The sequence below is a fragment of the Anthonomus grandis genome, chromosome 15, assembly GCF_022605725.1.
Source record: "Anthonomus grandis grandis chromosome 15, icAntGran1.3, whole genome shotgun sequence".
NCBI classification, from domain to species: Eukaryota; Metazoa; Arthropoda; class Insecta; order Coleoptera; family Curculionidae; genus Anthonomus; species Anthonomus grandis.
In genome coordinates, this window is record NC_065560.1 from 20,630,054 (window position 1) to 20,644,122 (window position 14,069).

Below are 14,069 nucleotides of genomic sequence, written 5' to 3' on the forward strand. Positions count from 1 at the left end.
GAAGCCGTATTGATGATCGCTGATTAGTCCAGATGATTCCAGATATCTTAACAGTTGTTGGTTGACTGCTTTCTCCATAATCTTCGATATTACTGGAACTAGTGCAATCGGGCGGTAATTGAAGGGCATCGTCTTCTTACCCTTTTTGGGTACAGCTTGCACTCGAGCAGTTTTCCAGCTTGTTGGAAATTGGCCCTGCTTATACGATGCCGTGAACAGTCTACATAAGGGAGGAGTCAATTCGTCTGCACAACGTTTTAGTATTAGGGTTGGAATTCCATCGGATCCAGAAGCTTTGTTGGTGCCTACGCTTGTAAGAATTTTATTTATAATTCGTTGGGGAAACGAAATTTCTCCCATCGATGAATTCACCCTTGGCAAACGAATTACGTTTAGTTAAAACGAATAGATAACTTCAATATATTTAAAAATAGACTAAAACGGCTTATTACAAGTTCTGTCGTCTATGATAGCAACATGCTCAAAGTCATTCCTGTGTCTGTACTTTGTACTATTTGTTAGTACTTATGTGGTTATTATAGTGTCGTTAAGTTTTTTATATGTGTGTAATTACGTTTTTTTATAATAGTTTTGCTCTTTTAAATAAGTTAGTCAGGATTAGCAGTTTCTTTCTCCTGACTTGTCTTATTCTATTGTATATATAGTAACAAATGACCAAATAAATCAGTAATCAGTAAAATAATTTAAAATTTTAGGTAGCATTAAAGGCTTTCCAGGCGCTCAAACGATAGATGGTGATCTTTTTGACAAGCCATGTGACATTTTGGTACCTGGAGCAAAGGAAAAAGTAATTACAAAAGACAACGTTGATAAAATCAAAGCCAAGCTGATAGTTGAAGGTGCTAATGGGCCCATTACGCCAGCGGCCGATAGAAAGTTAAGGGAACGGAAGGTTATTATAGTTCCTGATATTCTGGGCAATTCTGGAGGTAAGTATCTAAGAAGTGCCGTTGTGGATGATAAATAAATAACTATTTAAAACGTTGGTTTATTCGATTGTTGATTTACATATTTTTCTGCATAGGTGTAACAGTCTCCTACTTCGAATGGCTTAAGAATATCAACCATGTCTCCTTTGGACGGTTAACATTTAAGTACGAAAAGGATGCAAATTACCATCTTTTGAACTCTGTGCAAAAGTCACTTGAGGAGGCATTATGTAAAGAGATTCCCATAAAACCCACTCCAGAATTTTACAAAAGGATAGCAGGTAAATTTGGAATGTGCATTCTGGGTCCTCACAATTTTTTTTTAATCACAAGAATAGATTTATAATTTTTTTAATCGTATATATCGTAATAATCTTTGCAAAGCCGAGCTCAAAAATAAGTAGATACAGGAATTGATTGAATATGATTGACCGCTATATATTTATTTCCGTTTTAATTTAAAGTTATGGTTGTTTTGGATTGGGCATTTTTTTTGCTAAATTTTAGATTAAATGTTAACTATTAATGATAATATTTTAAGAAATAATTTGAATGTTCTTAAAAGGGTTACAGTCAAAGAAAAACAATTTCTTTTTAAATTATTTCATACCAAAACATTTCTTGTATGCCAAACACTTTTTGAGCAAGAGGCAATTTTGTCAAGCAAGGTCCAGGAGCCAACAAATTAGAAGTTTATGAAACATCATGATGTTTATGATTTAATGGACATTTTTGGGTATAACTTTGGAACCATTTTTAGTATTTTCAAAATTTTTTAACAATATTATAAAAAATTCCTGGGGATGTTCACTATTAATGACAATATTTTAAAAAATAATTGGAATTGTCTTAACGGATAACTCGTAGCGAAACATCATGATTTTTTATGCCTTGATGGACATTTTTGGGTGTAACTTTAGAACCACTTGGAATATTTTAACACTTTATTCAGAGCATTTAAAAAATAACCTGAGGATAAATTAGAAAAAAACGTCATTTTAAGTTAAATATTTCAAAAGTTTTGGTATAATGGGCATTTTTTTGGCCAAATTTCATAGAAAATTTTCTAGACATTAAAAATCACTATACATAATACCCATGTAATAGTTTAGTTTGTAGTATACCGGTCTGGTCAACTCGGGTCTTGAGTGTGCATTCTAAGTGTTTCTCTCTTAGATTTGTCAAAATTTTATTTGTATATCTTAAACTAAAAACAAAAATTTAATGACAGTATTTAATCCTAACCGTAATCGCTCATTTAGAAAATTAATTCTTTAACGCACTGATTTTTCTACTGGATTTAAAGTCCATGTAGGTAAATGCCAACTAAATAATTAATTAAGTTAAAATGGCGCCGAATATACAGGGTGTTCCGCTGATCATAATACAAACTTCTAGGGCAAATAGAAAACGTCAAAAAAAAAAGTTCATATAAACATGGGTCCGGAAAAGCTTCCTCAGGGAGCTAAAGCTCTTTGAAAATAACCTTTAAAAACTAGTTTCTTTTTAATAGCTCCGGAACTACTTTAGCTACCGCAACCAATTTTGGGAGGTAAATTATTGTTAGTACGTTTATTCTTGTTTTCAATTTGATATACGATCACAGATCAACTAAAGTTAGTCATGCGGATATTGCTGTTGTTTCAAATGTTTTCGACTTTACCAATTTTACATGCGAAATTCGCACGTGGAAGCGTGCAGGATCAGCTGTTCTGTATTGTTGAACGCCCAATTGTCATTGCAAAATTGATAGCACGTTTGTGAAAAAAATTATGCCTTTATCCTTCCAAGGGTAAAACAATCGTATTTATATTACGTATTATAAATAAAAAATGATAATAAGATAATTTCTGTGAATTTATTATAGAAAAAAATTGCTAATTTACTAAAGAGCGTCTTGGGTGTCAGTAGATCAGGCGTTAAAAATTATATACTTGACGTAACAACTAATATAATTGTAACTATTATGATAATATAATTGATTATAATATCTATATTATTTTAGGGGCCTCGGAAAAGGATATTGTGCATTCTGGATTAGCATATTCAGTTGAAAGGACGGCTAAAGGCATCCAATCTACAGCTGCGGATATGGACCTGGGAACTGATTTTCGACTAGCTGCTTACGTTATGGCCCTCATGAGGATATTTGATACATGTGCAACAGCAGGATTTCCATATTAGACATTCACCATATTTCCATATGGTGACATGGTAGTCTGCATATTACGTTCAAATTCCTAGTGTAATGAAGTTATACAATAAAATTTATTGTATAATAAAGTGTTTGTTTCATAACGACATTTTTAGTATAAGTTAATTTAAATCGTGCAGTGGCGGTTGGAGGGGTAGGGTTTTCCTGAATCCCCAACATCTAAGGAGAGTGCAACACTTAAGAGCAATCATCAGCACGTGACTTTGCCTGAAATGGATTTAACGCGCTTTATCGGGAAGGTGAGCATTTGGCAACGAGCATGTAAGGTGAACTTCAATAATAATGTTTGGTCGTCTTTTTTTCGATAACTGTTGACTTTAGGTATAGGACATGATGCATGAAACATACGTAAAATTCCACGCGAAATTCAAAGATGAAATAAAAAAAGGTGCTTTCATTTGAAAAAATGAAGTTGATGGTCGTAATTTATTTTTGAGCAACCCTGTATATACAAACTTCACGTACAAAAATGCGCAACTTGAAATAAAAATCGACGGGTCCGAGCGTTTTCGAACACACCCCTGAATTTTAAATGAATTTAGACATACATTTTAGGATACACTGTATATATTACAGGGGGTCTAACCGAAACGGCGGCCATGTCGAGCTCAACAAACGCTCGGACACGTCAATTTAGATTACCAGGAGGAAACATTTTCAGAGTATAATACCACCCCCATCTGTCAGTCCTTAGCTAGAGTGGAACTATCCTCAAAAATGTATTACTATCCTTTAAATTTGTTATAAATGGAATAGTTGGTCGAGTTATAGCTTCTTTTGAAAGGTCTTTTGATTCTCTTTATATACCTAGTTTAAAGGACTTTACTTTAGCGGTTCTCAAACTATTGACTATTTTAAAATTTAATGCAGTTTTTTAGAAAATAATGGCAACTCTTTGTCAAACAATTAATTAATAACAATCATACATAAACACTAGTCCAACAAATGCTGAAAATAGCCACCGTAATTTCCATTCAATAATACAGATTTTGTTCAAATCGACGTCGCACATTTCGTAGCATATCAGGAGTTCTGTTGGCATCCAAATGTAATCTGTTGGCATTCAAATGTAATCCTTTCGCGCAATTCTTCTATTGAAGCTGGTTGGGTAGCCTAGATTTTACTCTTTAGGTGACCCCACAGAAAAAATCCAGAGGTCAGACAACCGCACGGCCCAGCAAACAGAGCCTCTCAGTCCAATCCAGCGACCAGGATAGTTCTCATTTAAATAATTGCGGACAGCTATTACCTATATTGGGGGAGTGCAAAAATAATAGAGAATTATATAAAAACATCAAATGTTCAAACAACCCACCATTAACAGCTAAACAATATCCTAACCGATCATAAAATTCATTTCTAACGTTACTAAGTTGATATTGGGAAATTTTATTACATTATAACGAAATAGCGTTTTGTAACTGGTTTAGATTCTCAAATTTTACACTTTTATAAATGACACGTTTTAAATGACCCCACAAAAAGTCATTCGGTGAAAGATCAGGTGACCTGGCTGGCCAAAGTATCCGGTACCGTGGACCAATAATATTGCCGTTAAAAGCATTTTCCAAGCACTCTCTAACCATACGGGCATTATGGGCCGGGCAACCATCCATTTGGTACCAGATCATTTGATCTTCCTGAACAACTTCTTCCAAGGCGGGTCCAATTTGATTTTGAAATAAGTTCAAATAGCTGTTCAGCTGTTAGGTTATAGTCCATAAAAAAGGGTCCAATGATATGGTGTCCGATAATTACCACGAATACATTTGTTTTTTGGGGATATTGTGTCCGAGTATGAACAAAGCGATGTTCATTTTCTTGGCTCCAATACTGGCTATTCTCAACATTTGGTTCATTGTTGAAGGTACATTCATCGGTAAAACAAATATTTAAAAAAAAATTCCTATCATTATTTGCTCTTTCCATCATTTCAAAACAAAATGCCATTCTTCGCTCTTCATCTCCTTCCTGCAACTCTTGATGTTTTTCGAATTATACGAATAATATTTGTGTTTTTTTTAAGTGCGCAATACCGTTGTATGTTGTTTATTTACCTCTTGCCCAAGAACCCTCGTACCAACCATCTTGCTTTCCTCCACACTCAGTAGAATATTAAGATCTCTGTTCTCTCTTTCTTCGGCTCTATTTTCGATATCCTGAATTGAACATTTACAATTATTTATCACGGTACCTTTGGACTCATTGACAACACGTTTAATAGTTGAAATGGACGGAATGGGCTTGGTGGGGAAATAAACTGAAAACATTTCAGATACTACTCTAAAACTGTTTCCCACATAATGCCACTTAATTATGGATATTTTTTCGTCGATTGAATAATTCATACTTGTTTTCAAATATCGACTGTCACTGATTTATTGACACTTTTCTTCACGTCAGTGACAATATTCACTTTACTGGTGCCCGTTTGGTTTTACCTGAACTGAAAATTTGCTAATTTTGCAATTACATTTAATTAAATAATTCAAGATTAGCTTATTAAAATTTTTTGAAACTTTGCACAAGGCTTTGCCAGATTGGTCTCTTCAAAAAGTTATTTTAAATTTTTTCTATATAATGTACAGGGAAGCCAATAATTGACCCCCTTAAAATTTACATGGGTTTTTCTGTAACTCTTATGTTCCGCTCGGCGACGCACCACCCGGTATATATAAATCTGTATTATTGCATGGCTTATAACGATGGCCATTTTCAGTATTTGTTGGACTAGTGTTTATGTATGATTGTTGTAAATTAATAGGTCGATAAAGAATTGCGATTTAATACAGTTTTTCCAAACACCCAACATTTAATACATGTTTTCCAAAAAACTATATTAAATGTTAAAATAGTCAATAGTTTGAGAACCGCTGAAGTAAAATCCTTTAAATTAGGTGTAGGCGTAAAGAAAATCAAAAGACCTCTCAAACAAGGTATAACTCAAGGCACTATTCCATTTAAAATTTTTGAGGTTAGTTCCACCCTGGCTAAGCGATGACAGATAGGGGTGGTATTATACTCTGAAAATGTTTCCTCGTGGTAAACTCAATTGACGGGTCCGAGCGTTTTCTTTTTAAAATCTTTACGAGCCCGACTTAGCTGTTTCGTTTAGCCACCCTGTATATACAGCTCTCGTCAAAGAGAAATAAAAAAATAAAAAAATATTAATTTCTTTTAATGTTAATCACCTTTAAATATGGCTTCTTAAACAGTTCTTAGCAGTCAGAATACAAAAAATAAATTATGACATACGCGTGAGCTTCATCGAAGGGGCATAAAATAAACCCCAAGTTCAATTAATTTTAAAAAAAATGTGTGTCTGTGTTTTGAACTCGTTACAATTATTTTTTTTGTGTTTATGGAAGTTGTGTGTACGTAGGTACATGTTTTAGAATAAGCTGTATAAAATATAAGACAATATTAAACAGTTATATAAGTATACAAAAATGAAAATTATAATACAACGAAGTGGCATATTCTAATGAAAATAGAAAAACCAAACAAATGTAATACAAAAATTGTCATTTACAACTCAAGTTCTAGATGGGTTTCGAATTTCCATGCCTCTATTATGCCTAGGATCTATGATTCTACAGGCAGTAGACATTTAAAATAAAAAATATTTATTTTTCTATCATTTTTTTCATTCCAAAATGAATCATTTATTTTCAGTTATATATAAATAGTAAAAGCAATGTGGCATTTTTATTCCATATTTGCAGCCATTCTAGGCCTAAACTGATCCTTTTTTGGCTTCCTTTTTCACATTCAAACATTTTAATTTTGTATAATATTGAATTATTGCTGTTGACCAGTAGCCGATACCGCCGCGAACAAGCGTCGCGCGTTTCTTGATTTGATTCATGCTAGCCCGTACGTGCGTTGTTGCCATATGATACTAAACTTATCGGCGGTTCAAGAAATTATAAGAAAAATGCCTGAATTTTGTATTTCCATTCTCAAAGGTTTATTATTATTTTTTTTGAAATGGTTTTTTTAATATAATGTTTCTAAAATCGATGTATCTAGAGACGTATGGAAAGGTTTTTTTATTTATCTTTTTGGTTTTTAAATAAAAAATCAAACTTTTAGAAATTTGAAAAACTGGCACCTACCAACTCTTGACAAAAATATGTACATTTCATTAGTGAAAACCGCATTAAAAAATATTGTAAAATAAAAAAGTTATCCAGGAAACAGAAATTTATGGGTGAATAATCCTCTTAATGTTACACCACGTAGAACCGCGTAACTGATTCTACTATTGACTTCGAAAGACCACAACCATAGGTTGAATTTTATCCCAGGAAAGGCAAAAGTTACATTAAAACACACAAAAGGGTTACTTCTTTACATCCCTTTAATATTGTAAAAAAAAATTAATTTTTTACACAGCACTACTTCAAATGCATAATACTTCACACTTATTTACCCAACACTTACATTTAAGGCTACAGCAAACTTCTAATACTAAAATTACTTCCAGTTTTAACAACACTTGAAGTACCGAGAAAAACTGCTAGTAAAAAAGTCAATATTTGAACTTTTTACTATTTTTAGAAATTCCGGGAAATATTTCTTATACAGAGATCGAGCGCATCGACAGTGTGAGAGATGAGCAGCTACTAAAGACTTCCGTTCCTTCGCATCTGGAGCTATTTACGTAATCTTTAAGCGCGATTCGTACTTATTAGTGAAAAGTGTATTTGGTGCAAATATTTAATTGTGACTTTGACAGTGTTGGAGTTTTCACAACAGTGGTTTTAGAAGATATTTTTCACAAAAGACAAGCAACAGCCAAAATGATTGAAAGCAACTTTATCTTTTAAAGTAAAATAATGATTTTTATGCCAAAAATTAAATTTAAAGGAAATTTTATTACATCAAAAAACTTATATTTTTAGTTCGTTTTTTAACTAGAAAAAAAAAGACATTGGCAGAAATAAGTTTTGTACATAATTATGCCACCCTATATATAATATTTTGCTTATGTATATGCTTACTTAGTTTTATTGTATTTCATGCTTAATTTGCAATATTTAGTCTATATAATTACTTATTATATTAAATTAAGGTAATCTTCGTTCTTGCTTAGAGTACACTGTATCGCGGCTTGTCAAAATAAAAGTGTTTTAAAACGTTATTAACGTAATAGGAAACATAACTAATAAAAGAAAAAAGATAAATAATGTCTGTTGGTATTTATGGAATATTTTTCTATCGCATAAAAAGTCAAGATGGAGTTCCTTGATCGTTAATATCGAAGGAGTGTGATTAATGAGTAGCAATATACTCTGAATCTTGTTTAGATAAAACTGCTATATTGAGTTCATCCTTTTACCGTATTTTAAAAAGTTTACAGAAAACAGAGACTAGGCTTATTCGCCAGGTATGCCCAACAACCTATGCTAAAATGAATTAGCATTACGAAAATTACATTTTTATAAAATGTTGCCTAGATAAGAGAAATCATAAATAATCACGCATTAGGAAATTTTGGATCTTTGGTTAAAGGTATTTAAAATAAAGTGGTTGGGGAAGAACGTTTATTTAAATAATATTAAAGATAAATAAAGGCCTAAAGATTTAGCGAAACCGTATCTTACCTATGTCTTATCCTAACTTTTTTCTGCACCGTTAAATCCTTTTTGATTCGGGAGAAACTGTGAGACATGAGACTCGTCATTTGCGGAGAGTAAGTGAGTAATAAAACATGATTGGGTTCTACTCGCTAAATATCAAACCTGTTTGCTGCAATTACATGGCTCCCGCAAGGGTCAGCGGCGCCCGAGTTGTATGCCTAAGAAGAGCTGACTCTCCAGTGTAAGTCTACCCACTTGCGGGGTTGGCTACATCAGTACTTTTTGCCTTATATAAACCTTAGATTTTAAGTCGCTTTATCTCATTGTTTCTGTTGCTGCACGTTATACTGTCAATTTGTACTTTTAGAAATAAAATTGTTTTTTAAAAAGTCTTCGTGTCGTTCAACGTTCGTATTTGGCGCAGTCGGTAGGATTGTGCCCTAGTCATCAGGATTCAAGGTCAATTCGGTCTACAAAATTTTCGTACCGTACGGAAATCGTGCCGAAAAACAAAGACTTGTAGGAGTGTTTCTAACACTAATAGTGCAATCCGGAAGAACCAGCGACACCTGACACCTCTGTAGGTGTCGCTGGTTCTTCGACTTTCGAATTCGAATTACGCCATTGGTGCCATATTGTCTCAAAATGGACACCCAATTAGTTATGCTTTCCGCACTTTAAACACAGCGGAAATAAATTACTTCACCATCGAGAAAGAGCTTTTAGCCATAGTCTTTGGTTGTAAATACTTTCGACCATATTTATTGGGTCATAAATTCATAAATTTACCATACTATGTGATCATAAACCCCTAGTGTGGGTTTACTCCCTTAAAGAACCAAATAGTCGATTAGTTCGATGGCGACTCAAACTCGAAGAATTTCATTATTTCATTAAATATCAAAAAGGCAAACAAAACCAAGCTGCCGACGCTCTTTCAAGGAATTCATAAACTAAAAAACCCATAGATTTAAATGCCCTAGAGACCTCCTCTGTTGCAAACGAACATGGCGATATAGACGAAACAATAAACCGATTTTTACGAGCATCAAACGACCTACCTATATTTGACGACGATGAACTAGCTCCATCCATCCTTGGCACTAAAAAGACGAGTAAAATAAAAATATTACAAGACATTCGAGTTTCACCAAGAGGAACTATCGAAGATTTGACCCAATCACGACAATTCTCCCCAATTCCCGAATTAGACAATTCAGACTTAGAGACTGTACATACATCTCTTGAAAACCAAATTTTTAATTTTCCACTTACTGAAAGAATACTCAACGGGTATAAAAACCAAGTTCTCTTTACCGAAGGTGATATAAAATCACTTAAATGCCAAATCTCACAGGTATTTCAAAATACTAGGATTCTAGTAGTCATCCCTAGGAATAACCTAATTCCCAATATAATTCGATTCTTAAAAGAATTTATTGAGCCAAAACGCTTATACGCATTCTATTTTCGAACGGAAAATCTAGCTCAAACCTTTACAAGAACCATACAAGAACTTTTTGTAAACTCCTCCTTTAAGTTTGTTCAAAGTACGATATTCCTAGAAGACATCGAAACTCAGGACGATCAGCAAGAAAAACTTAGACTCTATCACACTACTAAGACTTGCCATAGAGGAATTTCAGAAATGAAGTGTGCTCTAACTGCTAGAATTTATTGGCCCAAAATGGTTGAAGATATCGAACAATATATTAATCTTTGCGAGATATGTCAAAAGAATAAATATGACAGGAATCCGCCCGCCATAAAATTCAATCTGACCCCTTCTACCTCGAAACCGTTCCAACAAATTCACATCGACTCGTTCAAAATCAATAACGAATCATTCTTGACAGTAATCGACGCTTTTTCTAGATATGGACAAGCTTATCATCTTAAAAGCCTAACAGGCCTAAGCATCATAGAGTGTTTCCTAAACTTCATCTCCCATCATCGTTTACCTCTTAAAATCACATGTGATCGTGGAACCGAATTCAAAAACAAGGATTTCGAAGACTTTTGTCAATTATATAAAATAAAATTGCATTATACTACTGCTAAAAATAGCAACTCTAACTCTCCTGTGGAACGATTCCATTCTTCCATAATCGAAGGTTATCGTTGTCTTAAAGAGGAACAAAATCGCCTCACCACTGAGCAACTTATGAAACGTGCTATCTTAGGTTACAATAATTCCATTCATAGCGTAACCAAATTTACTCCTTTCGAAATCATCAAAGGTCACATAAATGATACTAATCCTTTCGATCTTAATGACCACATAATTGTCTCCGACTATGTTCAAAATCATAAGGAAAAATGTCCAAAGATTTAGGATAAAATAGCAGAAAACAACCAAGCTATTAAAGAAAGGATCATATCTAAAAGAAATGAAAGTTGTGAAGAACCCCCTAAATTCAACGTGTCTAAACTTGCTTATATTAGAACTAAGTTATAAAGTAAAGCCCTTCTTAAATTCAGGAAGACTATAATAAAAGATCAGTCCTCGATAAAGTTAAAAACTAACTCGGGAACTTCATCAATCATAAAAACTTCGCACGAAGACCAAACATTACAAACAAAAATAACAAAATCAATCTTTACAGGACAAAAATTGACCTGAAGATCTTTCCAATACTGACCCTACTGATAACGCAGGTACTTCAACTGAAACACAGCGACGACGTTAAACTAACCCCTATCAAAAACCCCATTCTTCATATTTCATTATATTAATCTAAGATAATTTACGCTAAACTCACTTTTCTCCATTTTATTGACACATACTTACTAAAACAACAACTAAATAATATACATTAATACATAATATTTTAACAAATTAAAGGCTCAAACCTCTAAAGGAAAATCGACCCATCCTTTAAATTTTATTGGCCTAACCCATGGCTTAATACTCAGAACCGAATATTTAATTAATATTCCTCAAAGTAAATTGTTAAATCTTGAACCTACAGACAGGACTAAAAGAGGTCTGCTCAACATAGTAGGGAAAATAAACAAATGGCTATTTGGCACCCTTGATGCCGACGATGAAAAATACTATACTGACGCGATAATAAGTTTGCAAAAAGATAAAGACAATTTAGTCAAGACGGTATACTCGCAAATGTCTTTGTCAAAGAAACTTATTGATAACTATAATTCCACAATATCTAGTCTTGTAAATAACCAAATTAAGTTAGAAAAAGGGATCAACATGCTACAAATGTATATAGAAAAAGAAATAAATAATACGTATCTTTATATTTCTTTCGAAGGTGTAATTTCTTAAATCAATTTAGATTGCCAAAACTTAATAAACTTTTTGGATAATCTAGAAAACGCCATCACCTTCGCAAAGCTTAATGCTGTACACAATTTTGTAATTACGGTAAACGAAATCCGAGAAATGATGGAACGCTTGGAAACTATTTACGATTTGCCAAATTTTGAGAACATTCTTTCGTACTATCAATTCCCTGGAACACAAGTAAGTTTTTCAAGTAATAAAATAATTTTCGCAATTCATGTCCGTATATTAAAACTTAAACAAGCTACTTTCCACCACCTACTTCCTATCATGCAAAACAATTCCATCATTATTCCAAAATACCCCTACCTGGCACAAGAAGAATTCGACATCCAATTTGAAGACAGCTTATGCCCAGAAATCGAGAAAACATTCTACTGCCTAGAGAACTTTTACCCTCAGGATAGTTGCACTATTGAGTTGTTGGAAAAACGTCCACCAACAAGTTGCACACCCCTGCAAACCCATCATGTTTAACCCCTAGCTGAACAAGTTACCCAAGGACAATTCCTAATCATCCCAACCAAAAACACACAAGTCCTTACCAAATGTACAACCGACCAATATATAACTCTGGAAGAACCAACCCCCTATCCAAGTTCCTGCAAACTGCGGAATTTAATGGAAAAACATATTCCAACGATGCCAAACTAGTAAAAGGGAAACCTTTGGTACTACCAGAAATCCAGGACTACAAACCTCAAGTATCCAGACCTTACAAGTCGCCCAATATAAGTCCAGTCAAAATACAAGACTTATATGAACTCAGGAGCCTAGCGAACCAGGTACATCCCATTGACGACGTTTCGCCGATCCAGACTTCAACAATAATCAACAGTACTCTGATTATTGTTATTATAATCATAGCTTTACTAGTGGTTGCCCAGAAGAAGCTACTTCCAAGATGCCAGAAGCCAAAACCTGGAGCTGCCACTTTCAACCCTGAAGAGCCAGAAGAGCAAACACACTCCATTATATTTGCCTCTTAAGGAGGGAGGAGTTATATGCCTAAGAAGAGCTGACTCTCCAGTGTAAATCTACCCACTTGCGAGGTTGGCTACATCAGTACTTTTTGCCTTATATAAACCTTAGATTTTAAGTCGCTTTATCTCATTGTTTCTGTTGCTGCACGTTATACTGTCAAGTAGTACTATTAGAAATAAAATTATTTTTTAAAAAGTCTCCGTGTCGTTCAACGGTCGTATTTCCCGCGTTTGACAAGGTTTAGCGCCCTATCAATGTCGCTACCTATGCGCCGCGTCACTCGTAAGGATTACTTGTGTCAGTGGAAACAACAATGCGCTCGAGCAGCGTTGCGATGTTGTTGCCTTTTTCTCTAAGGCAAGGCGCAAATTGAGACGCGTATAGCGCGTGTGCCGCGACGCAGCACAGCACGTATTTTTGTAGCTGGGTGAATATTATGAAACAGCGCAAATTAGTGACGCGACGCGACATGTCGTGACTCGCGTCTACGTGCAGTCGCGTGGGGCAGTAATTGAAACGCAGTTTCTCGTGCGTGAGCGTGCCTGGCTGTGTTGACAGGAGTTCATGTGCAATTTGTCTTTATATTCACAATGGAGTCGGAAGAGCAGCTAATAGAGGTAGTCATAAAACACAGAGAACTTTATGATACAAAACATCCGAACTACATAAAAACCAAATTAAAGATTAGGATTTGGGGTGAAGTTGCAAAGGAGTTCAAGTTTAAAGACGATAAGTAACAATATTTATATACATAAAAGAGCAACTAAGATAGTACATAGTTTTAGTAATTTCCACTCATAACCGTTTGGTATTGCCATGGAACACTTCCCCAATTATTGAAATATTCTGTGAATTTTGCTCTTACTGTAAAAGCATGTGCCGAATTCCTCGTCTGATTACCATGTACTGGAACAAACTGATTCGCTGGCAATTTTTCAATATCCTCTAACTCCCCATTAAGTGTTGATCCGGTCGTCCTTAAGTAATTATGCAGCACGCAAGCTGCCTTTGTAATATCTCTCACCGTA

General features: G+C 34.3%; 1 protein-coding gene across 1 annotated transcript in view; it reads left to right on the top strand.

The window, feature by feature from the left end:
* The window catches only part of LOC126745323 (glutamate dehydrogenase, mitochondrial-like), a 72,921-nt gene extending 69,673 nt beyond the window's left edge, over positions 1-3,248 (top strand). Inside the window, exons 6-8 of the mRNA XM_050453094.1 lie at positions 717-950; positions 1,046-1,231; positions 2,956-3,248. Of these exons, the coding sequence (XP_050309051.1) occupies positions 717-950; positions 1,046-1,231; positions 2,956-3,134 (599 nt within the window). The 3' untranslated portion in view covers positions 3,135-3,248. The remainder of the gene's footprint in view (positions 1-716; positions 951-1,045; positions 1,232-2,955) is intronic.
* Positions 3,249-14,069: the final 10,821 nt, after the last annotated feature.